The sequence below is a fragment of the Gallinula chloropus genome (assembly GCF_964237585.1).
Source record: "Gallinula chloropus genome assembly, chromosome: 2".
NCBI lineage: Eukaryota > Metazoa > Chordata > Aves > Gruiformes > Rallidae > Gallinula > Gallinula chloropus.
Window position 1 is genome coordinate 29,719,753 of NC_140086.1, and position 25,759 is coordinate 29,745,511.

Consider the following 25,759-nt stretch of genomic DNA (forward strand, 5'->3'; position numbering starts at 1 on the left):
TTTTATGCTCCGCAACAGGCACAGCTGTTAAGCTCGCTGCCAAGCATGGCAGATACACTCGATTTCTCCCCGGAAAAGCAGGGGTTGTTGGTAGTTAACACATTTAGTAAGTGGGTGGCTTTTCCCTGCTCAGCCTGAGCGATCCCTGATGCCATCTGCCCTGATGGGCAGCCACTGACCCAGGTACACCCAGTTTTAAAGGAAACTTCCCTGCTGCAAAGGGGTAGTACTTACATTGTGGGTGGGATATGCCTTTCTGTAAGCTCAGAAAACAAAGAGATTTCAACAAAGATAGGTAACTAAAATTTTTCTTATAAACTATCTAGTCATTAATTTGGCTAGTGGTTTTATGCCTTGTCTGGGTAGCTTTTTCCCTGCCAAACAGGAAAGGTTAAGTCTTAGTGCCAGTAAGAAGCATTAGCTAATGTTTGTACAGTCCCTATCCACACAAGAGTGCTAAGTACTAGAAGTGGAGCACATCTTAGCACTCAAAGACCTGTATGCTGAATAGTTGAACCAGTGCCCAGACTGGGACAACTACTGATTCTGAAGAGGCTGAATATAGCCTTAAGCCATACTAGAAAAGAAGTCCACTACAGACATATAAGTAACAGTGTGCAAAGCACAACTAACCAGCAATACATGCTTTTCAGAAAACAAAATGAGTTTTCTCTATTTCAATACAAAGCAGTTCAGTCACGTTTTCCTCTTGCATGAATTACTGAGTGCAAGATGCAAGAGAAAATTCTTAATTTCTTTTTTTAATTCCAACCTATTTTAGTAGGACCTCAGTGCAAGTGCCTCTACAAACACCCCTGCATGCATTGTTGTGCCACAATACACCTGGTAGGGAAAAGTGAAGCACAATCAGGAGACTTCTGTATGACTTAAGCAGTATCAGACCCCGGCAGTGTGAACATCGGAGTGCTGTTCAGCTCTGATAACCCTGGGTGTTCCCACTTTGCTATTAGATGGCTCACTGCAGGGCTAGATTATGAGGTTACTTCCTGATTGCCATAACCTGGAGGGAGGGGCAGTGTAGGATGTATATACTCCCTGTACACTCATGTAAAGGGTGAAATCTGGACCAGCAAAAATGACACCCAATAAATTTAAAATAAAAAGAAAAAAGAAAAAAGAAGAAGAAGGCAGAGGCAGACCAGAAAGTAACATTTTGTTACTGCATTTTCCTGTCCATAATTACAACTCCCATCATTATGCAATCACAAATACATTTTTCCAGTTCATACACATTTACCAGTTGCTTGTCTAAACCAAGAACCCTGCCTTGAGCCCTAGCAGTGATATCTAGATACCTCATAACTGAGACAGGCAGGCAAACACAACCTGGGACCTCACACAAAGAGCAGTGAGAGTGGTGCGGGGGCTGACGTGAGCACCACCATTCCTCTGATCAGGCGGGAAACGGGAGCAGAAAATGGTTTCAAATTACTGGTCAGATTTTCTACAAGAATCTTTACTGTTCCCTTTGCAAAAAAAAGCCTGCTCAATTATGATTTCCTACGCCCAGCTGTATCTGCTGCATGTGGGAATATGTCCTTGCACGGCGTTTGCTCCCAGACCTTCAGGCGCGGGCAGAGCCTCACCTGCTGCCCGTGCTCTGCCCAGTAGCTCGCCCTGCGCTCAAAGAAGTCCTGCTAAACCAGAACATGCTGGACCTACAGAGCATGCTTGGCCTGCAAAGCCCAGGCTCTCTGTACACAAATCAGTTAGGTACTCTTTTTTATTTAAATTTATTATTTATTTTTAATGCCTGGGGAGACTTCCAGCTAGAAGAAAACACAGAAAATCTTACCTGCCTCCCACAGTCGTTGCTTCTGGCATGTGGCTTTTAGGCATGTGTGGAACTGTGTGATGCTAATTGCTTATGGAAATCAGCGGAGCATTTAAATGTACAGATTCATCTACAGTGATCTGTTCAATCTGAACACCTTTTGCTAGGCATCTGAAAGTAGTCCTTGATTGCATAATCTGTGTTTCACTTTTAAGAAAGGCAGTAAGTCCCAATCAACAGCAAATCCTTAATATGTGAATTATAGTGCATGCCCTCCTTCCCCAGGCTGAGACCTCAGGACACTGCGGGTGTTACTCGGGCTGTCCTGTCAGTGTGAAGGTGACATTTGGACCATCGCTTTATTTACAGAGACATCTACTGGCAAAAGAAACTGCAAAGGGCCTAATTTTCCATTATTAGAATGGGTTTTTTTTTGCATTTGTGCTTTTATTTTTGGCATTTTTCTCCATTTTCTTCACATCTCACCTCGCAATTGTTCACAGTTCAATGTTTTAGATTACTGAAGATAGTTTAGTCTACTGTCATATTTCCAAACCCAATAGCCCTGTCATCAGTCATCCATCTATCTCCTGAGTATATGTCAAACCAGAAAATTTTGTAACACCAGCACTGTTCACTGGTGCATGCAAGAGTGCTGGGCATCTCCAACATTCAGGAGACACAGCTTCAGCTGAGGTAGCATCACCTCAACATTGTTTATTTAGCATTTCCACAAACCTACCTGTTGAATGTGGCTATCACTGAACCATCCACACACCAAAACTGAAGCCTTTCTGGGTACAGGACCTTGTCTGCAAATACCAGGAGGTTCGTGGAGTAGAGAGTCAGCTCAATTCCATTGTACTTAGCAGAATCTGCTGTGCTCTATAGTCGTTCTCCAGCTTTCCCTGTATATTCTATGGTTTATGTGTGCATATGTGTACATAGAAATATATGCACATATATACAAATATACACATATATGTAGATATTACATTGTGCATCGATCCCTAAACATATAAACTCAGAGAATATAGATAGCTTAATATAGTTTCTAAACATATTTGGAACAATATGTAGGAACAGTAATTACATTAACACCATCAGCCTGTGAGCACAGAAGAGAGTATTTCAAGGATGTTGTCAGGATACCTGCTGAAAATCCTGCACACCATGTTACAGCTACTCAAAGAGTATTCATTAATAAACAGTGGTTTGCTTTTATTTTGACATGTGTAGTTACATGTCAGCCCGTTCAAAACTAATTCAAACAGATTTGCTGCAGCAGACATTCACAAAGGGCTTTGTTCTGGGCTTTGCTTCTGGCTCTGTTCTTCTTATGAAGGTCTGCTGAACCGGTCATGAAGGTGAGTTAAACTATTTTGACAGATTCAAGGTTTCTTTATGTGCATTGGGCCAACAGGCTGGAAGTTCTTTGGCTAGTCTCTGCAGGCATTTTTATTAGACTTCAAAGTTAATATGCTGTTGAATAACATGATACCATGGCTCTTGTATTATTTGGTTTGATACAGCAGTAAGATATTTTCCACATTTATATTTGCAGTGGAAAAGGTAACAAATGCTACTTAAACAATCTTCAGCAATTTTTGGATTGCTGCTGCCATCTTCAGACCAGGGGATACAGCATTCTTTCAGATATTTACACATAGGTTACTGTGCTTTCTATGTAATCATGAGAATTTTAAAAGAATTTTTGAATATAAGTTTGTATGCTGAGATTCTTGTGATTTTCAGGTAAACTCTTTATTCATTAAATCAAAAAACTACATACGAAGCTGGAGTTTAAACAGGGCAAAAGGCAAGAACAAACTCCCTGAAAATTATCAGGGATGTCTAAAGACAACAGCAGACACTGAGAAAAAAAACATCTGCCCACAGACTAAGAAATCCACAAATAAAAGTTATGGAAATAACAATATCTAAGAGATAAAAGTCACAGACCAAATCTCTATTAGGTTAGATCTGTACAAAAAAGAATAGCAAGACTTAATATGAAAAACAAGCACAGTATCATAGAATCACAGAATGATTTGGGCTAGAAGAGACTTTAAAGATCAAGTTCCAATCCCCTGCTATGGGCAAGAACACCCTCCACTAGCCCAGGCTGCCCAAAGCCCCATCTAACCTGGCTTTTGAAACTGCCAGGGAGGGGGCAGCCACAGCTTCTCTGGGAAACCCGTGCCAGGGCCTCACCACTCTCACAATGAAAAATTTCTTCCTAATATCCAATCTAAATCTACCTCCTTCCACTTTAAAACCATTCCCCCTCATCCTGTCACTACATGCTCTTCTAAAAAGTCCCTCCCCAGCTTTCCTGTAGGCACCTTTCAGGTACTGGAAGGCCATTTTTAGGTGTCCCCAGAGCCTTCTCCAGGCTGAACAACCCCAACTCTGTCAGCCTATCTTCATAGGAGAGGAGCTCCATCCTCTCTATACCTGCAAAACATTGGTGGAAATAAAACATTACTGTATTTTTGTAGGATGCTTTATAAGTTAGGGCCTTTATCTGAAGGAAGGAAGGGCCAAGGAAGAAGAATCAAAGAAAAATGAACATAGGCAAGAAATGGTAATTAAAACAGCAAAGTAAGTTTAGGCTGGGTGGGGAACAACAAAATACAGCAGTTAATTCAGAAGTTATATATAATCTGTCTAGCAGCACAGTGATAAATGCTTTTTTATACTAAATAAATGCCTTTTTATACAGACAATAGAAGAAAAAAACATAGAGCAGCATCCTCTGACATTTGTACTGTCATGTTGAGGCGCAGCCTGAAGGTGCTCTCAATTATTTGCAACTTTTAACATCTGAAGTAGGATTTATCTACAGCAATCTGTTCCTTGTCTACGTAAAGCAACAAGAATCAAAGTATCAAGTTTCTTTTCCATTAAGTTTATTTTAAAAATTATTACATATTTCTCTATTATGTTACTTCATTCATATGCCATATTCCACTTTTCCCCCATAAAGTTATGTTGAAATAATCTATTTGGACGACTTGTTTTGTTGGGTGGGTATTTTTCCCAAAATTGATTTCCTGAATTCCTTTAATTACCAGTTCATGTCTGGAAGGCCAGAAAAGTCCTCTCTGCTGAAGCAACCAAGAGACAAATCTCTGAAGGGACAGAGAAAGCACAGGCACAGCACAGCAAGTGGCTTTATAGCAGATGTCTGCCTGATCTTCGGCCCACTGTACTCCAGAAGGAGAGACAGCTACATCCAGGGTTTCTCTTTGACATAAAGAAAATGCCCAGCTGATATTAAACTGTCTTTGTGGTATGAAAGACATCATGAGCAAACTGTCAAAGGCTATAAACATGGCTTCCTTCCCGTGCCAAAAACAGGGGAGCTGACCCCAAGGATTGACTGCAGTTTAAGAGAATAAGTTTATGGGTGACCAGCCGTATACAATTCTTGACAGCTACTATTTTTAGCAAATACCCTGTATCTTTTTTGGTCACTGAGCATTTACCTCTTCTTAGTATAAAGGCTCCAAGTGTGTCAGAGGGTACACAGTTGATCAAAGAAACCAGTAGCTGGGGGTGTGATGATGTATTTTAGCCTTGTTTGTTTTAGAGTCATTTTAGTACACCACGGAGCCCATACCTGAGCTTTAATTGCCTGAGAGCATGTGATGTAGTCTGGTTGAGATTTAGCAGATCTTGGGCACAAAGTTAGTGACTGAGGATGTATCCATATGCTGAGAGTCAAGACCGTGTCCATGCTCTCACCTTAGAGTTGCATCAGTCGGATAACCTGGGAAGCTGTTCCCAAAGGACTTCAGGTGACTGAGCATTTCTAGACTTATTCAGAGGCCACCACTAGCTTTTGGCCCAGATGCTGTATCATGCTACATCAACCTAACATGAACATGGCATCTCCACATTAGGAGAATTACTGTGAATGATGATGTCTTCATCTCAAACTTATTTGTGTAACTAAAAATAACAAACAGCTCAAAAAGGTGCTGTCAAAACCTCTATGTACAATTGATTGCATGTCTTTCTTACCACTGCCAAGGGCATAAAAAGATACCTAATACTTCACTGCCCAAAGACAGACTTCAAATGAGTCATGACCATTTTTTCCAAAACTAGAGATGCAGGCACTAGTTATAAAACTGCAGCTTTCTCTCTAAAACTTTAATCTCTTCAATAGAAAATACAAGACACAGTCATAAAATCCATTTTTTTTTTATTTTGATAAAATCCTTATAAATACCAAAGCTCTGGATCAAGTCCGCTGCTTTCAATAAGTAAAAAACATGTAACACTTTTGTTTCTGATATGAAGCAGTAGTCTTATTGCTTTCTCTTTTGAGACAAACAAGCTTTATAACCTTCCTGCAATCTGTAAACATTTTGTTCATGTTCTGTAGCTACTCACATATCAGATCCAACACTAAGTCTAAAAAAGAGTATGAAAACATGCAACACGCTCCTGCTCTCTCCATGCACACTTTCCAGACGTCCTCATTCAGAAAGAAGCAACCTGAGATCTTTTCAGCTGCATTTTTCTCCCTATGCCAGAAACCAAAAAGCACCTGCAGGTTTTGCCCCTTTGGCCAATACCTGTAGCTGCTGTTTCTGCCAAATGCCTTGTATTTCTCCTATGGTTTACTAGTGTTCTTTCCTTCAGAAAACATTCAGAAGGCATTGAGAGGCCTTGCAGCAATAGTAGCTATATTTTGGGGAGAAAAAAAAACAAAAAGAAATACACTTATCTTAAACTAAACTAAAATACCTATGTGTCTATGTCTAATTTATTGTTATAAGAAGGTATATAAAGTCAATCCTGATTGTGATTTCTCTCACGCTTCTCCATCTAAGATCAAAAGACCCGTTGAGGTAAAAGGCACAGCCTATAAAACCTATTAAAAAAAATTCACAGACAGCAGTCAAGAAAGATGAGTTGGTCAGAAGTACAACAGAGATTGCTGGTAGTTGCTGCCCATGAAACCTCTAGCTGCCTCTTTCAGGTATCACTGTTTTTCACTATGTAGTTCTCACAGTTTGAAGATAAATCTAATCCTATACTGAGTTATATGCTTTGGCAAGTTCATTAAAAATAATAAATTTAGCTTAAAACAAAAAAGTGTATTCAGATAACAAAAGCTCCTGAGAAAAACACAGACTCGAGTCAATTCATAAAGACGGGTGTTTCAGCACATGGCTATTGAGGGCTGATGATTTATTAGATACTGACTTGATTCTGATCTCTTTGGCTTGCTCTAACTGCTATCTTTGGTCTTGGAATACAAACACAACCACCCAAGTTCAGCTATGACAGCAGAACTTCAGCCAGTATCTAGGTGACATTACATAGGTGAGTAGTGCAGTCCTTCAATGCAAGACCTGAGGTAAACAGCATGTGTTTCACACTGCAGTGTGCAACATGCCTAGTATGAGACAGTGTGGAGCAACAGGTACCCCTGTTCCCTTATTTTAAGTGGTAGAAGTCTGATGCTCCATGGATATAGTGTTACAGTCCTTTATTGTTCACCATACGCAACAGATGGGATTCAGGAAGGAACAGTTCCCTCTATGTCCTTCCACCTTGCAGTTTTCAGGTCAATTTCATCACCTTAAGTGGTGGAACACAGGAATATCTAATCCATCTGTCATGATCCTGCACCATACAAAATCCTTACTATTTGCTTTAAACCCAAACCAAACCAAAACAAAATCAGTATGTCATTACTGCTAGGAAGCAGTCAGAGTAACAGGATCACATAAATACCTGTTTTACTTAAATGCTGTTAGTCATTAGTGCTTTTTTGTAGGAAGGTAAGCATGGCATTGTGGAAGTCAGCAATGAAATTTTATCAGCCTTGAAATATTACTTTCTTAAGAATTACAGTGTGAAGTTTTATATGGAAGCTAAATGTTATTCCAGAGACCGTAAGAATAATCCCTGAACATTGTTTACTGCCATCAACCTCAGGGATCCCCTTCAGTAATTTAGTGGCAAATTCTGGACAACTGCTTCTCCAGATCTGAGCCCTATGACTAGCACTGCCCTCTGTGCATGCAATGCTAATGCCTCAATGCTCCCAAACCAATGCACTCAAACACCGTCAAGACCTGTTAACAACAAGGAACCTGCAACAAATCAGGACATACTTGTCTGTGAGAAAGGACTGCATGGTAACCAGTACTAAACCAACACATACTTGTGAAAACAACTCACCAAAAAAAAAGAAAAACAAAATCACAAAGTGTATTAACTATTAACATAAATTCAGCCTTTGGTTTCAGAGGGAGACTACTCTGGCTTTACTCCTTTAATTCCTTCTGACTTCTCGTCCCTTCAAAGGCTGGGGAGGCCGGTAGTTTCTCAGCAAGCAGCAGGCGACCTCATCCTCAGCAGTGCTCAGGAGGCTGCGGAATTTGGCTAGCTGCAATCAAGAGAGACATAAGGTTCAGCAGAAAACCTGCACGCTCACATTAATGAAAAAACATGCAGTAAACACCAAAGATACTTGTTACCTTTTTTCCACCAGGAAGAATGAAACTGTGTTTTTCTACGGCAATTTCACCTTTTTTGTCCTTGCAAATGAAAACTGGCGACTACTGAGAAACTCTCCCAAAATATGTGTCAGAATGAAATTAGGCATAAAGATTACTTGTTTCCTATATTCACACTCTGTCTTCCATAACCTGATCTAAACCAGGGTTTATATATTTTTTAGTTTTACAGTTTGTTTCATGTCAAAAATTACATTTCTTATGTTCACCTTTATACATCTTGTCCAAAGATTGTCCATATTCACAATTAACCTGGAATACAAAGCTGCTATAATTAGCACTTTTCCTATATTAAACATATACTCAAGCTGAGAGAGATTAATATTTTTCCCTTGGGAAGACATAGAGCAAGCAGTTACTTGTACCTCAGCATAAGCATCCTGTGAGTTTCTAAACCCTTTAGATTTATTTTTTATATTCTTAACATTAATTTAGTATTTTTCAACCTGAAAAATACACTAAAAAGGAGGTAGCAGTAACATAAACCAAAGTAATATAACCCAGGAGAAGAAAATTAAGAATAAAAAGCATAAAATAATCAAGGCTAGGGTGGATTGGGCCTTGAGCGGCCTGGTCTAGAGAGGTGTCCCTGCCCATGGCAGGGGGGTGTTGGAACTTGATCTTTAAGGTCCCTTCCAGCCCAAACCATTCTGTGATTCTACGAAAATTAAATGGCAAAACAGTATCAGCCATGGTGATGACTGATCAATTATGATGTTGGATGTTACTGGAAACAAAGAGTTTTAGCTACATTTATAAAAATATAGCACAATTATATACATAGGCTGTATCTTCAGTCTGTGAAAAATGACTCGTAAAGAATCACTGTAATGGATATCATTTCCAAGGTCATGTCCTTTGTGCCTCTCACACATGGGTGTTTCCATACAGTATTTTACATTTTAGAATGTACTGCTAAGAGATTAGCCCAAATAAGAACCTTTTAACCTGAACAATGGCTTGTCTTTGGGAAATTGGTATCTAAACACAAACTGTTAATCCTAAATCCATACACATTGCAGCGGGTCTCACAAAGCCAGACTGAGGGAAGTGGGGAAGAGAGAGATGTGAGAAAAATGAACATGCTGAGGAAATACATGACTTCAAATCAGTTACAAACAGAATTCGAGGTCTCATGACTAACAAACATGGCATTCAGTGAACTGCTTTAACATTTTGTACAAAGCCTGCAGTCACTATTCCTGCTGAGTATGTGGCCTAGGGTATCAAATTTTCTGAGGTATTTGTAAAATTGACTAGTAATGAGAGAAATGCTGTGGCACAAAAACCTCGAGGGTTACAGTGCAACCTGTTGCAGGTGACGTACTGATCAACATCCAATATTAGAAGCTATGATGTCACACACTTCTGTGTCTCCAGTGGGAAAAGCTCTTTATACCCAAGATGATCAGCCCACTGGGTGTCACTGTTAGAACATTAATATATAGCAATTAACTTAATTCAACTAGAAATGTAAGTAGACTCTTACAGTGGTTTTACACTTCTCCTATGACAGCCTAACACACAAAGCAATTTTTTATAATAGTATTTGCTTTTTATTATTTTAGTAAATTCATTGAGTTTTATGCATCTGAAATGCATGAAGAAATTGATCTGCCAAATAAAAATGCCAAAGAAGAGGTCTGAGCAAGAAATGCAAATAATCAAGTAAAGTGGAATTCCAGGATTTCTAAGTGTCACCAGAACTTTTTGCTCTAAACTCCTTGTGGACTGTTTTTGATTGTTATTTTTTTAGAGTATGCAGATTCTTTTTGGAAAGACGGATAATAAATAGCTGTTACACAAAGAAAGGTAACAAGAAGGCAGGATAAATCTGACAGACACATTTTGTTCTTTGACAATTTGATGAGGTGTGTATGTAATGCCAAGGTCTGGAAAAAAAATAATTTGGGGTTGTATTTACAAGTCTTACAAAAGCAACATTTCTATATGAAAAATAAAAAAAATACCTGTTCAGAACAAACACTTATGGGCTCTCTCAGAACAATCCAGATGACGCTTTCGAGAAGAGGTGGAACAGTGAGAGAGCCAAAGTAAGTCCAGTAGTCCAGGGACTTGGGCAGCAGGCAGCTAGGATCGAAGTTTGTGAACAGTGCTTTTTTACCCTGGAAAGAAGGGAGAAGTAAAAAGAAAGCTCATGGTCATTCTAGATTAAATGTTTTTAGAAATTTATTTCTTACAAAAAGCTAAAAAGAAGAAAAAAATGGGGCAATATTACTTAAAAGCAAGAGGCCAAGATAAATCACACCAAAGGAGGCAGGGCTTGTTCCACTATGAGGTGGGCTGGCAACATCCTGGAAGATCATAGGAGGTTAGTCAGTGCCTTTCTGAGAAGGTGACAGCTTTGCTGCCAGCAAGGACACCATCACAGACACTGTGTCAGCATGGGCTCCCCATAGCTACAAATGGCCATGGCATGGAAGCTGGAGGGAGAGGTGACAAGATGTTGGATTTTCGATGTGAAATTGATGGGGCTGGCAGAGTAACCCAACAGGTCCCTTGTCCTCCCATATGCTCCCCTCCCCATTCACTCCTCCCCAGCCCACAGGTTACTACTTCTTCTCCCTCTTCTAGCTAACAGGACAGAGATATTCATATGAAACATGATGTTCTGAGTCTGGTTGATCTGTCTCTAACAATAGCTTATTTCTCACCCTATACCTCAGCTAAACAGGGCAGGAAACCTTTCCCTCATCTCTTTCACAGCTTTCCACAAGGTATGTTCTTCTCCTTTTAATAGTCTCATAGCACCAGCTTCTTCAGGTTCTGTGAGAAATTGGCTTTCTCTTCTGATCTCTTACTCCATAAAAATGATCCTTTGTCTGCTTAGTTTTCAACTTTAGTTAACAAGAATGCTTCTGAACTGCCCGAAATTAGAGTTTGGTATGGATAGCTATGGAACTAGGGAGTAGGGAACAGGAACAAGAAGGAAGTAGCAGGCATGTTACCAAAAAATTCTCAGAAATAACAAAAGCAACTACCAGTGTTAGCATTCTTTTAGAAGCATTTGCACACCTTGATTCTGATGGTGTCCAAGCGATCAGTAATCTTCTTTAGCTGAGGGTTGCATTCACCAATCTATTAACACCAGAGGAAAAAGAAATACTTGATGTCCAGAGTAAAATAGCAAGAATAAATCATCAAAAAGCAAAAGCATAATGAATTTGTTTTATATAACTTTACCTAAGTGACTGTGAGATCTGACAGATTTTGAGAGTACAAGCCCATGACTAGTTGGTCCCCAGAAGGAGTACTGGTTGTAAAGAATATCCACTCCCTTGCTCATAGTAATTTTCTGGCTACTCACAGCAATTATTTCAGCTACAAAAGACCCACAACCTTTACACTGCAGTTCTTTGCAACTGCATGTTGCATGTAATAGCTTACTGACTGCACCAGCACCATCCAGAAAGCTGCAGCAGCCAAGCAGAACCACAGATAAAGCTCTTGCCTTTGTCATGGAGTGTGCAACTTCTCCATCAGCTTCTTCGTAGCCAATGAAGCTGTTCCAAGAGCTTAGAACAAGTCCAGGAGGCAGAGAGGTTTATAACAATTATAAGGCAGTCCTCTGGATTCTGGGATATTTTGTTTGTTGGGGTTTTCTTTCAGTTTTCAAAAGAAACTGCCAGCTCAGCAACAACCGATTAAAGAAGTGTGTGAACCAAATCAGATCACCCTCCTAAAGAAACCTGGTAGTCAAGCACACATTACTGGGATCCATACAGGTGCAGCTGAATTAAGCTCTACATCTTACGTTGTACAGGAGTGCAGCCTAGGCAAACTAAAGAGTCTCACTGTCTTGAAAACCTATTATTCTGATATTTTTAATCTCCAAGGAAGAACAGCTTTCTAAATTGGAAAGTAAACTGTATGAAGGAAACGGTATAATTCCACACTTATGTAAAACAACTATCTCTTTATTAATAATGATACCAACCATCACCATTATCCCTTTGAGCTCATAATACAGGTTTATTAGGAGAGCTGAGGCACTCCTGTCTTACCTTCAGAAATACAGCCATGACTGCTAATCCATCTGACTGACGAGCTGCCTCAACAAAACTGGAATACTTTTCTGAGTTCCAGTGGACCACATGAAGCTGAAAAGCAAGAGACACAGACAGCATCAACTCCCGCTGAACTCAAATCATCACAAATTAATACTACAACTTTACTGGTTATGATACTCTACTTTGCTCTTTTGTACTCAGAGTCATTCCATTTCCTAAATGCAAGTATTTAATGGGATTGGTAAAAATGTAGTTCACACACATGGCAGAAGCATTTCCAGTGGCTGGGAGTATTTAAAATTTAGCTGCAATCAGCACACCACAGTGCCTGGCAAACTGCTGTTGGGTCCCCAGATTTTGAACAGAGAAGCTAAGACATATAACATCCCAGCGTTATATAACTAAAGCTTTAAAATCCATTTTTAGTACAGCTGATTTTCAAAAGTAATTGAAAAAATCACGAGGATGTCATTAGTCTTTTGCTCCTCTTTTTTCTTAATCAAGCTTTCAGTAACATTAATCAGCCACATAAATGGCTAGAAAACAGGCAGAGGAACATACATTAGACTTGCACTGACCCCCTTTCCCTTGCTTTGTTTAAGCTGAACATTAAATTTTCATTTTTGATACTTGCCAAATGTAATTTGCTATGATTACCAGCAGTTTGGCACTTACAAGCAGCTTGGTTATCTCAAGTTTGAGCATTTGCGTTTCTGACACGCATTATAACGGAACTGTCCTGTAGTAGTTGCTTAAACAGCTTAAAGACACCATCTAGCCAGGTGGGGAAAGGAAAACTCTGTGACATCTGACCCTGTACCACCTCAGTCCCTCCTGCTAAGCCAGGTTTCCTAAATCCTGGCCACAGTCTGCAGTGAGAGCTCCTGGTTCCCGGGAGGTGCCAGGAAATCCCAGCCTTGAGCACAACACAAAGTGCTTATGACTAAGTACTTCACAAACATTAATTATTCTTGGAAGTCCTCAGTGGATTAGTAAATCTCAACTACCCACAGTTTTTAGACAGGAGCTCAGAGACAGGGCATGGGATTAATTTTGCTAAAATTGTTAGCCTTTTTTCAGACTTCAAAGCAGCTCCACCAAAAGACTTAAAACTGGGATGAAGCCCTGAAAAAGAAGGCTTGCTTTTGGAATACAGCATTTCAAGACTTCTAATGCAAAAGCAATTTAGGAAAGCTGGAACTTGCTTTAAAGGTTTTCAATGGGAAGCAACAGAAGCTATGTGGTTGAAATAGGAATCTAAGAATTTGAAGATTTTGACTCTAAATCTCAATCACTGTGGGTTTTAATTTTCTGTATTTGCAAAACAGAACCATTACTTGGTGTTACAGGGTATTATTAATGTTTGTTAAGCACTTGGACTCTAAAGTGCTGAAACATTATTTCCAGCAAGTAAGGAATCCCACTGAAACCAACAATAATACACATATGCTCACGATGAAACATGTGCTGGCTCAGAGCTTCAGAGATCCTTGAAGGAAAGTTGCTAAAAGATAGTATAAATTAAACCGTGAGGAGAACACAGTCCACTAAACCATTCTCAGATGCATTAGTATCCTGGAGCTCATAGCACATATTGTAAGTTCACAAAATCTACATTGAACAACTTTGAAACAATTACAGTTTTATGTACACAAAAAGGAAACAGATACTCTCAGTCAGAATTGACTTTTATTGTGGATTTAAAAAAAGAAAAGAACCAACAACAAAAAGCAAAATTCCCATAACTAAATAAAGGCCTCTCCCACTCCCTCATAGCTTTGCCAAAAAAATCCCCCAAAACCCCAAACAAAAAACCCAAACAAAAAAAAGCCCCCAAACCCAAACCAACCTCCCTAAAACCCCAAACCCCCAAACAAACAGAGCTGTGAAACACTTTTGGGTACAGCCCCATTCTCAATGGCTTGTGACTTCTCTTTAAGGAATATATGCCGTCTTACCACCGCTCTGTCACTGCAGCTTGTGAAGAGATCTTGATCAGACCAGAATGGAGCCATGGATCCCTTCTTCTTCTTCTTCTTGGTGGGATTAGGGGGCTGAATCTTGCAGTCTTCTTTACCTGTACACTAATTCTTTCTTTCACTTTGTTGCTGCTTTTTCTTTAAATCTTCCATATCTTCCTTATGAAGGTGAGCACTGAAACCATCTTCGTGTCTCCTTTCTTTCATGTGAACAGTGCTCAGAAGCATTGATCTTAATTCTGGGTTTCTTATCCCAAAGCCAAAGTGCCATCTAGAGAGCTTCTTGTGTAGGGTTACCCAACCACCAGGTAACGGAATGGTTTTTAGACTGTCTAGAAATTCAGACATATTTTCTCCTTCCATTTGGTTTCTTAGATGGGAAACATATATATATTTTCTCAGCTAGAAATTTGGTTTTGGTACTTAATGGTTTTAAAGTACCTCTATTAATTCTTTATATTCCATCTCACCTGGTTCCTGTGGAAAACATAAGCCTTTAAACACTGCAAATGTCACTTTTCCCCATTAGTGTTAGAAAACTGATTTTTTTTTTGTCTGACCACTCTCTTACAGCATTTCCAGTTAAAATCTGATCACACCACAGACAGTGCATACATTCCATTTTTTCTTCTTTAGTATTATGCATTTTGATTGTCCATTACCATATATTTTATATACTTTACACTTCTTTTTAACCCCAGAAAACTCTTCACTGTCTGATCTATTTGTTGTTCAAGATCTCAAAATACTCCCTGTTACTTCCATTTGCAAACAGGAATCAGAAATGGAATACTTTTCACTGTAGGCTACCCAAATGTGCTGAAGGAGACAGAGCAGGAGACCACTCTGCGTGCCAGAGCAGATGGTGCACTTCCCCCAGTGGCGTGAAATACAGTACCTCCACAGACAGCAGGCACCTCACAGATATTAAGGTGAGGTTCTCCAAGGAAGTCATTACCATTGCATTTCTAAGTGCACCACAATATTCAACACTCCTATATCTTGCATAAATTGTACACTGCAGAGGCCCCAAATCAAGTAATTCTGTGGTTTGTAACTGAAGCTGACTTTGAAAATATTCTCCAAGGAAGAGATAGTGAAAGACAAAGTATAAAGTAACTCTTGAACATTAAATCTTGCTCTTATCAAGCTCTTGTCTTCTGCGCACTCCTTTTTTAATCCTCTCCAAAGCTTTCAAATATGTTCTCTTTTGAGAAAGGACCAAACATGCAACACTTCAGGAAGACCTCTTGTCTTTTGGCAAAATTGGGGGAGAATGAAAAGCGGGAAGAGGAGGGGCAGCGTTATGCTTACAGTGAAAAATGTAGATGCACAGATGACTCCATGTAAAGCCTTACCTCTGCTGCATACTTCATCCCATCCACGGCATGCTCAGAGCCGGCTTCATCATTGGATCCCCAGTGGAAGTGAATCTGCCGCAGCCTGTAGGTCCCGCTGAGTGGCCCCCCGGTCAGCACTGGAAACCCAAGCAGAGGGAAAGACTTCACTGCAGGAACAGGAGCCACTACACACATCCTCTAACCTCACACCAGTCGTCAGTCTTCAGATGGTCCCACAGTCCCATTTCTTTGAAGTACTACAGGTAAGGGAGGGTTTTCCTCACTTGTCCAGCATATGACTTTCAAAATGGCATTTATGTGGAGATCAGTGGGTTATGGCCCACTACAGAGTATGTTGTTAATCACCAGGTTTCTTTTGGGCTGGATATTTATCAGAAGATAGGAAAATGTTTCTATTGTGCAAGTGGTTTTCTCCTTTGAATATATTTAAAAGAATCACTGAGAAATGAAGCTTAAAATATAGGTTTCATGCATAAAGGGGAGGATCAGAGAAATAAAATGGGAAGATAATTTCTTCTCTGAAATCTGAAGGAAGGTAGGTGGAGCTTAACAATTTTTTCAAAGCTCCTTTCATTTGCAACTAGATCCAGTTACATCAGATTGAAGTCTGAGAAAAAGGAGCATATATTAACATAGATAAATTGAAGCCAACACAACATATGAGTTGTACAACTGCAATATTAGCCATAATTAGCCATTTATTTCAACTCAATACACATACAGATTGTCATTGTTTTGCTTTTGCAAGTGTCTGTCTTTTGCTGATCAGGGTTGGACTCAAGACATCTTTGCACAGAGACCTGGATGTGAATCACACTCAGAGATATTCTTTATTCAACGCAAAACAAACCACCCCATTCTTCCAGCTCCTTATCTTCTCTCAGGGTTTGGGAATTACTCTGGGCTGGTTTACTGGATCATTATAGAGATTTTAAGGGGAATGGAAGAGAGCTTCAACCAGTTAGTTTTTTTTTTTTAAATTAAGAGCACTGGGGAGAACAATAGTAATTTTTTCTCTCTTCTAGGCTTAGTCCAAAACCTAAAGTTTTCTAGGAACAAAACACCATCAACTAAAGACAAAATAATTTCTTGAGTTGACTATATGCTAACACAAGTAGCCCAGCTAATGAAAAGGAACTTGAACTCCTCATCTGTAGGGAAAAATATTTGATCTCCTTTAAATTTCAAATCAAATCCATACTTTTATAGAGCCTATAAACTGAGTGAATAAAGGGGATAGGGAATTGGCACTCCTAAAAAAAAAAATCTCTTCTTTCAAGGACTGAAAACTTGGAGTCCTAGAAACACAGATCAGTGTTCTAACTGGCTGAGGGGAAGCAATTACATAGAAATGCATCAGCATTCAATGAAATACTTATGCTGAAAAATGTGGAAAATGGCCTGATGGCCCATGCCACATCATACAGTGATGGTAAAACCTATTCTAACACAAACTAAGAAAAAAGTTAGTCAGAAGCTATCTAATGCAAACATCACTATCTCAAAGATTTAAAAGACCTGGAAGAAGAGGTCTCTGAAACATCAATAGACCAACTTCAGAGAATGGAGCTAATGGGGTACCAAGCAAGATAAATAGAATTACAAAAACAGCTATAGACTTGACAGCTCAATTTCAGTGCTGCCCAAAGTGAAGAAATAGCTCATATGGAAACCAGTTAATAATGTATTAACACATGTTAATGTATTTAGTACCAATTAATTTGATTTTTTCTTTTTTCTTTTTTTTCTTTTCGTAAAACCACCATATGGCAGGAGTGCTTACTTCACAGTGGTGCCCCAGAGGCCAAATTTTGGCCCTAGAAAATTCAGTATTTTTTGATCAATGACCTGAAAGAAAACAAAAACATTACTGATAAAGTTTGTCAGTGACAAATATTAGGGAAAATAGTGAATAACTCAATTTATAGATACAAAAAGATCTGTGTTTTTTGATAAGTAAGGAGTAGTAATGGTCAAAATGAAAAGACGTGTATGTGGATTGAAGAATCTATTCAGTACATAGAAGACTTAAAGTCTCCTGATGGAAACTGGTGATCGCATTTGTTAATTATCTGATCAACATCTATCAGTGCTTTGCCATGACATGAACTACATCCTTGAAGAAATGGCCTGAGGAAAGCAGTAAGAAGAGGATCGTGTTACTATTGCTTTGGTACCAGTGTAAGCCTACAGAAATACTGTTCGGTCCCTGTCACTTCATGGATGGAGGCAGAAAGTGGAAGAGGTTCTTGGTGCATTTATATTCATATTTAATACTCTTTAAAAAAAATAAATTAAAGACTGATTTGATCTAACTCACGCTAGAAATAAAGTGTGATTTTGATTTTTTTTAATTGTGAGGGTAATTAACAATTAGAATAACTTACCAAATGCTGTGGTAGGTTCATCACCGCTGGAAATTTTGAAATCAAGACTGTATGTTTTTCTAAGAGATGTGCTTTAGTCCACCCACGACTACTAGGCTTGAAGCAGAGATTAATTCTGGGAAGTCCCATGGCATCTGACACACACGAGGTCAGACCAGATCACTGATGGTCAGCAGATGGCTTTCAGGCAACATCCAATGTTGCTTATATCAACAGGAAATTTAAGAAGTAAATGAAGACTGTCCAGGAAAGCAAAGTATGATGTTGTTCCCATCCAGGTTTCTCCCTGTTGCCACTATAAGCCAGTAGTTCCTCAGGACTAATGGACAGGATGATCACTAAGTTGTCCCTCTCTGGCTCTGGCCCTTGTAAATAGACATATGGGCTTGGATCCTCAGCTAGGCCTCATGCAACTGCAAGAGGATTTTATCGATCATAGAAACTGCACTCCTACAGTTTCAAGGCAAGATGTGCTAGCTTGCCTACCGTCCAAGAGAAAGCTTTAAAGATGAAGGCACTAACATTACAAAGACTACACTAAACCAAAGAATTTCTAAATGAGAATTATTGCTTTCAAAAAGGGAAGCTACGTAGTCCTAGAGAAGAGTGGGACAATAACATTTTTCAGAGAAGAAAATGGATCATTTAAGATACATTTCATTTGTTCTGTGTTGGCTCTTTCCTGACACAAGAAGTCCAGGTATTGATTGTAAAAAAAAGGAAAAAATATAACCAAACTTGCAGCTAAAGTCAGATAAAAGACTTGAGCGATTCGGTTGGAATGAACCTGTAATGAGACACAAAGGATTCATCTGCAGTGAGAGAGAGCAGCATTTGAAAAATTGTACACAACACTGTTCAAACAGGGGGCTGACACTATCTAGCTTGTTGGGGTGGATCAAACCATGCCTGTGAAAAGGGAATCAATCCTAGAACTTTCTGAGCAACACAACCTTGAACTCATGTCCAAATATGTTCCCACCTTGGATCATGCTAAAAGAAAGGGAAAAAAGGAATCTCTTTTTCAGAGAAGCAAAGCCTTACTGTTCACGATGGGGTCATACCTGGCAGTGAGACATGTCCAGGGTGTATAAGGTCTATTCAGGAAATGGTGGAAGAAGACACAGTGCAACAGGAAAGGAACAAACCTGATTTGTTGACGGTGTCATCAAACTCAACACTGGTGGAGTGCCCGTTGTTAAGGATGATTTTAGCAGAAGCCGGATCGTAATTGGGATTTAGAGGACGAAGAGAGGGATCATACTTGGTGTCCTCAGTTTTGATGTCGATGGGTGACTGACGGTCTCCATTAGCGACAGGAAAAACCTCCTTCCAGTGGGCAGGCCCTGCAATGCATTGGAGAAGTCTAAATTGACGGCAGCACCTCACTCCTAAGAAAGAAGACTCTGCTCAAATTGTTCTATTTTGCATCCTTTATATTAAAAAAGGGTGCATCAGAAAAACACAGATCAAAATATTTGGCTATTTTTGCTGCACCGCATTGCAACACAACAGGTGTGTCTAACACTATTTGGCCTCATGGCCACATGCAGTAGGCAGATATTTAATTATTCACTGTTAAGACTCAACTGTGCAAAAGACATACCCAAGAAATGCTCATTCAAATCAAGCATCCTGTACCAAACAGCCACTGTGCCCCAATAAATATCTGACATGCCAGTTTTGCCTAATATGTCTCGTTACGTTTTTTAAATTGCCTCCTACCTATCCAAAATCCCTGCTTTAAAGATTTATTTATACCTTAGTCAATGGCTGCAAAAGACCTGAGGACACATCTACTAACTATGCTGAATGAGTTAGGGAGATATCAAAAAAGATAAAAAGGCTGAGTGTTGCAGGGACTCTCCTGGGCCCTGATGGCAGTGTCTGTAACCTAAGTATCACCCCGCGAATGATCGCCTCTTCCCAACCCATCAACCCTGCAAACCTGCTGCCACAACACCAGAAAAAGACCGTATCATCAAGTCTACACACATGCACACACACACACTGGTATAGAGCTGACAGAATCAGCAAAGAAAGGCAACACTCTGGACAGCTGGGCCTGTGCAACGTAAGGATTTCTACCACCTCCTCCTGATAAATGAGAGTAGATCTTCCAGACATAGACTTGAATCACCATTCAAAAGAATCAACCAGAAATTAAACCACTAAAGAATTGACACAAGCCAAAAGTCAGCTGAAAAGCAGTCTCTGTAAATCAACAATACAGGAAAGTGGTAAATTCCAAAACCTTAAGAAAACCTTGATGAGATGGGTGGAGGTGTCTGTTCTTACCTACTAAACGTCAGAGACCCCTCATTAAAGAACCTATGTGCCATTGTTGAAGCCTATTTGAATAAAAATGCGGGAAGAGGCCACAGATGAAACATAGGGACAGTAAGATGCCATAAGGTAAAGACAGCAAGCAAGGTTTAGGATGGAAAAGAGAGTAAGGGAAAGGAGAAAGGGAAAAAGGAAATGTCTGCAGGGCTAACGATCTTTCAGTATTATAAAGAGCACAGCACTTGTTTCTCCTTCAGGCTTATCATGGGTAAGAAGCATAATAAATCAACTAAGAGAGAAACTGGATATAAGAAAAAAAACAAATATGAACATCAGAACCTGATCTTGTAAAATCTGCATGACTGAAAATCCTTATAACATGCTATATTGAAGATAACCAATCTCTGTCTAGAAGTCAGCTTCTTATTTTGGGTCTTTCTGGATAGTTTAGCACTTAAATAAACATGATGACAGAAAAAGATTAAAATATACTACGCTGTGATTAATAGCTTAACATCAAAAGTTGTCAGACTGTCTTCTCTCCTTCAGCAGAAGTGTACACAGCTCAGAAACTCACAGGTGCTAAAATAACCCAAGCATCCCGGCAGTAAATCAGGTAGGGAAATGTCCCACGGCGCCGTGGGGAAGATGCCTGGGCAGCCACCTGGGCAGAGCCCGACTCTCCTCCAAGCAGTTCCAAAAAATGTGAGAGGAAAGGAGCAGCTTGTAAAGACCAGCCTAAGACTTAAACCTTGGCTAGAACAAAGGCAAACTCAGTCTTGAGTTGTTGGTTGTTATTTTTAAGTCCTTCTGTTAATGATTTCATTAACAAAACTCATTAAGCAAACCACTTCTAAGACAGAAGATAAAAATCCTACTGTTTTGCAATATAAAGCTGTTTAAACTTAATTCTTCTGATCTCACAAATGGTCGTCAAAGCTATTCAATATTTTAATTACGTCAGGTTTAGCATATGATAGAATTTTGATTGTGTTTAGTTCCTGGTACCTTGTAGTTAGATATGCAATGTACAATTTTGTTAATTGAAGAAGCACCACTCCATGATTTATACCTAACTGCTGTGATTTAGGATGCTTGGAAAAATCTTATTGCTACTTATGTTTAATGCTTAGGAAATTCCCAAGCTGAGGAAAGGCAAAATATATTTATGTGCCCCATCTCAGCAATAACTATGGTTATTGTACAGTAAATAATATGAATTATTTGCATTCATAAACAATATGAATGTGCCAAAAAGGGGACCTAAGGCTGTGATTCTGGCATTACCTAATTATTCAACAATAAACTTCAGTTCTAAAAAGACACTGTACCTGCTTTTGTACTTCTCCTTAGCTCGGATGACCAAAATCACCTTTTGCTTTGGTGATTAAACATCTATCAGTAACATAAGACTGCCAGAAATCTAACCTTTCAAAATATACAGGAAATACAAAGGAATTTCAGCTCATTTTTTACTACTTGGTTATATTGGGAGGTATTCCTTACTGGATGATCTGCCAGAAACTTAATATAATTATACTCTTGCCAGTCTGGGAAAACTGTGGCTCAATGTATCATTACGGACCCCATCCCAAAGCAAACATGGTCTGTGACTGCTGGAAAATAACACATCACAGTTGGAAGAACATGGATGTGATGCTCACATGCATGGCATGCAATCTGATTTAAGCCAGAGGGGTATCCAGGGTGAAAATGCCTTCTGAATTCGCACCAGAGTTATATGCCTCTGTCCCAAGATAATGTACAGTTTAATTTCTAGATATTTAAGACATACCCAGGAATGCGTTAACACCTCTTCACCTTCTTTCATTTTTTAATTCCCTGGAGGGACTTGACTAAATATACCAATATTTGAACATACAAAATTCCCTCTTATTGACAGGAAAATGTCCATTTGCTAGAAGAGATTACCTAGTAGCTCTTAACAATCAAAGCTGTTGTGACCGAGAGTTAGGACAAAATAACTGAACCGCCTGCTCTGAAGATTCCATGCCTTTATTTTGGACACACAGCTGGAGTTAAAAGTAATAAGTTTCACCAAAAAGCTAGACTAACTTCAATCAAGCCTCGTGGAGACATCGTGGAATACAGTTCAGCTGCAGTGAGCCTCTCCACTTGTGCAGAGTATGTACATAAAAGTGACTTTTTTATTCTGGAGTTTGCCGTTGTAAGTTCATTAGTTTGGTATGGTCTTACCTCTGTGGGCTCACATCCTCGTTTATTCCTAAGGAGAATTCACTGCCGAATTTATCATACACAAAATTTATAAATTTGGGTTTGCAAATAATTTAGTTGTGCATTAGGTTACAGGAAGATTCGATCTAATAAATAGAACTGGAAATTCATAAAGGGTAAAATAGAGTGCTTTTTTTTAAAGGAGACATCAACATTAGATAATTATTCTCTGGGAGGAAAAAAATCCCAAAAGATTTATTTTTCTTTTCTCAGTGTTATAGTTTTAACAAGAACAAGACACATTTTTGCATTAAAGCACATGTAAGTATTTTCCATACATTTTATTAAATATTAAACTGAAGGCATTTGATTATCAATTTGCCTTTTAACTAAGGCACCTCTGTGGTTAACTAAGGGGGCTGCTTCTGTGAAGGGGTTCACAGGAACCTTGAGCAGGTAGGAAAAGCACACATGAAGGGTGCCATGCTGAAGCCAGTTTTCAGCATCTCAGTATTACGCCTCTGTGCATAACAGCCATCAAAACTGTGAGGCAAGAACACGGTCAGGAAAGCACATTCCTCTTTGTATTTCAGAAATACATGCAGCAAAGTAGGGAAGAACATTTAGTTCTGTGTGGGTCAGTCAGACCATGTCTTTATACACACATGCACCGTGTATGCAGACACGTACATGTAATATTTGGCAGTTCATGCACAGAATGATTTGTGTTGCTGTGATTATTGCTAAGGGGTAAATTATTTTTCCTCCAGTTTATAAAATTAGTGCTTTTATCACTGCAAGTAACACATGCAGGACTCATGCAGGAATGTAGATACCTTTCCAGCTCTTTGGGATGTCAACTTTAAGATGACTGCACCGAATTTAATTAATTCACTTTGTTGCTACCTCCTTAGTTGCAGAAGCTAATCTTAGTCTCAGGGAAACTGTTCAGGGTCACGTAGGGCAACAAAATGTTTCAAGAATAAGAACATTCTGCATTTTGCTGTCAAGCAAAACAAGAAACAAGCAAACCCAATAAAGTCAGTGCATAAAAAGAGAAAAAGCTGAGAAATCAAACTGGTGCTGGGAAAGAGCGCTGAGGGTTGAGTATCCACACCTTTCTCCTTTAGTCTCCTGTGAGAGGCGGAGGAAAGGGGGCTGCACTGATGAAGAGCTACCCACCTCAGCTGCTGGGGGGCTCCAAGAGAGGGGGGAAGCAAGAAAGTCAAACCCCACTCCAAATGTTATCAACCAGTAAACAGAGTTTTATGGGAGAAATGGGGCCTCAAGCAAGGCCCAGGGCTGTACCGATAGAAATTCTGGTGCACTCCCCTTCCTAGAAGTTGAGGATAGCAAAGGAGGAGGGATAGGATAAGGAAGGGAAGGTGGGTTTCTTATCTGAACAGTGCAGGTGAAGTCAACAGCACTCTTGGGAAACATATGGAGAAACAAATTTGAAAAACAAGACCCATTTACGTCTTTAGGGGAGGGGTAGAGCAGACTGCACAACAGTAGATAACACGCCTAATCGTTGCAACATCGCTGCGATCCACCACCACCCAGTTTTTCAGGAAAAGTATAACCATCCAGAAAAGATTGAACAAAAGGACCAGGAAGGAAAGGTAGTGCTTGCACAAACAGCATTCCAAACTCCAAGCAATAATATAAATGAAGCCTAATCCTATAGGCATTCGTATATGCAAACATACAGCATTTTCCTTTTAGTATCATGGTGGTTCATTTCTCTGTGTATAACAGACAACACAAGTTATTCCTTTTACTTTATCAGAGCCGCGTTTCCCATTTACAAAAGCACTTTCATTTCTACTGGCATGACTTGTGAACCAGTCTGCACACTGGAGCAGCGTTTGCATGACTTAGAATGCAAACCAAGAGGAAAAGTCCTTAAGCCTGCTGATGAGCACATCTTGGGACTTCAAAGACCAACACGATTAAGGAAACCATGAAACAACCAAAATCCCAAAGCATCTCCTCTTAGGTGCATAGTTACACATTTAAATGTCTGACTCTAGTACCTAGTCTTTCCCACCGCACAGCAGACGTGGGATGTAGCCGAAGTCTGAAGGCACAGCCGATACAGCAACTCTGATCGGTGTGACCCTCTAGTCAACTGCGGACATGTGCATTGGACTAGCTGGGCAGATGAAATCCTTACGGGGAACAACACGGACCGATTTTCCAACTGGGAGCCAAGCCCTGACCGGAGCCTGGCAGGCGATGCTGCACGGGGAAGCACCTCTATGCAGCCAGCCCTGCACCGTTCCCAGACAAAAACCTGTTCGGTCTCACGTTCCGAAGCCACGACAGAGTTTCCGCTAACTCGGCTTTAACGAATGAGCTGCGGGAGCACCCTCGGGGATACCCCGCTGACCTCGACGGCCCCGCGGGTACCACCGCTACCGCGGCTGCCCCCGGCCCCCCCGCCCCCTCGCTGCCGACCTACCGTTGTGTTCGTCGTATCCCCAGTGCAGCATGGCTCCGGTCTCCTGACGGGACGGGCTGGGACGGGCTTGGACGGGAGAGGCGGCCCCGCCGTCACCGCCGCCCGCTTTGAAGGCGAGGGGCGGCGACGCCCCGATGCTCGGGCGCCGATAAGGAGCCTGCAGCGCTCCGCGCCCGCCCAGCCCGGCCCCGGCCCATCCGTGCCGGTTCTTGCCCTCAGCTCCCCGCCGCTCAGCGCCGTCGGGGCGGCCTGGGGGCAGCGGCCTGGGGGCAGCTGCGGTGCTACCTGGCAGGGGACGGCTCCGACGGAGCAAAGGCGTTACCCCTCCACCAGCCACCTTCCCGCGGGTGCCGTGAGACGTACGAAAGGGAAGGCGAGGACACGAGTGTCTGCTCGGGGTTACTCTCCCCGGCTCCCAACAGTAACCCAAGTGGCCGCGGCTGCTCGGACGGCGGGCAGCTGAGTTCCCCTGGCAGCTGTCGGGGCTCATGGGACACGAACGAGGGGTTCCCGCAGCCCCCTCGCAGTCATTTGCTTTGAGACCCCGGAGCCGGAGGGTCGGCCGGCGCCGCGGCGTGTGACCTGGCAGCCAGCAGCGGCGGCGCGCAGAGCGCTCAGCTTCCCCACGCTGGGGAGAGCGGCCGGGGCGCCGGGACGCTGATGGGCGCCGGGACACGCTCCCCGCCCGGCTCCGGCTCCGGCGAAGCCGGTACAC

At 40.8% G+C, this 25,759-nt stretch overlaps 1 protein-coding gene across 1 annotated transcript; it reads right to left on the reverse strand.

Moving 5' to 3' along the window:
* Positions 1–8,096: 8,096 nt before the first annotated feature.
* On the reverse strand, positions 8,097–25,075 carry LOC311189252 (carbonic anhydrase 13-like; the record flags this gene model as incomplete). Its single annotated transcript, XM_084260873.1, has 9 exons — positions 8,097–8,210; positions 10,311–10,466; positions 11,377–11,439; positions 12,366–12,461; positions 15,709–15,827; positions 18,099–18,124; positions 18,837–18,885; positions 19,247–19,444; positions 25,045–25,075. The coding sequence occupies 9 exons, from the start codon at positions 25,073–25,075 to the stop codon at positions 8,097–8,099; spliced, it is 852 nt and encodes a 283-aa protein (XP_084116999.1).
* Positions 25,076–25,759: the final 684 nt, after the last annotated feature.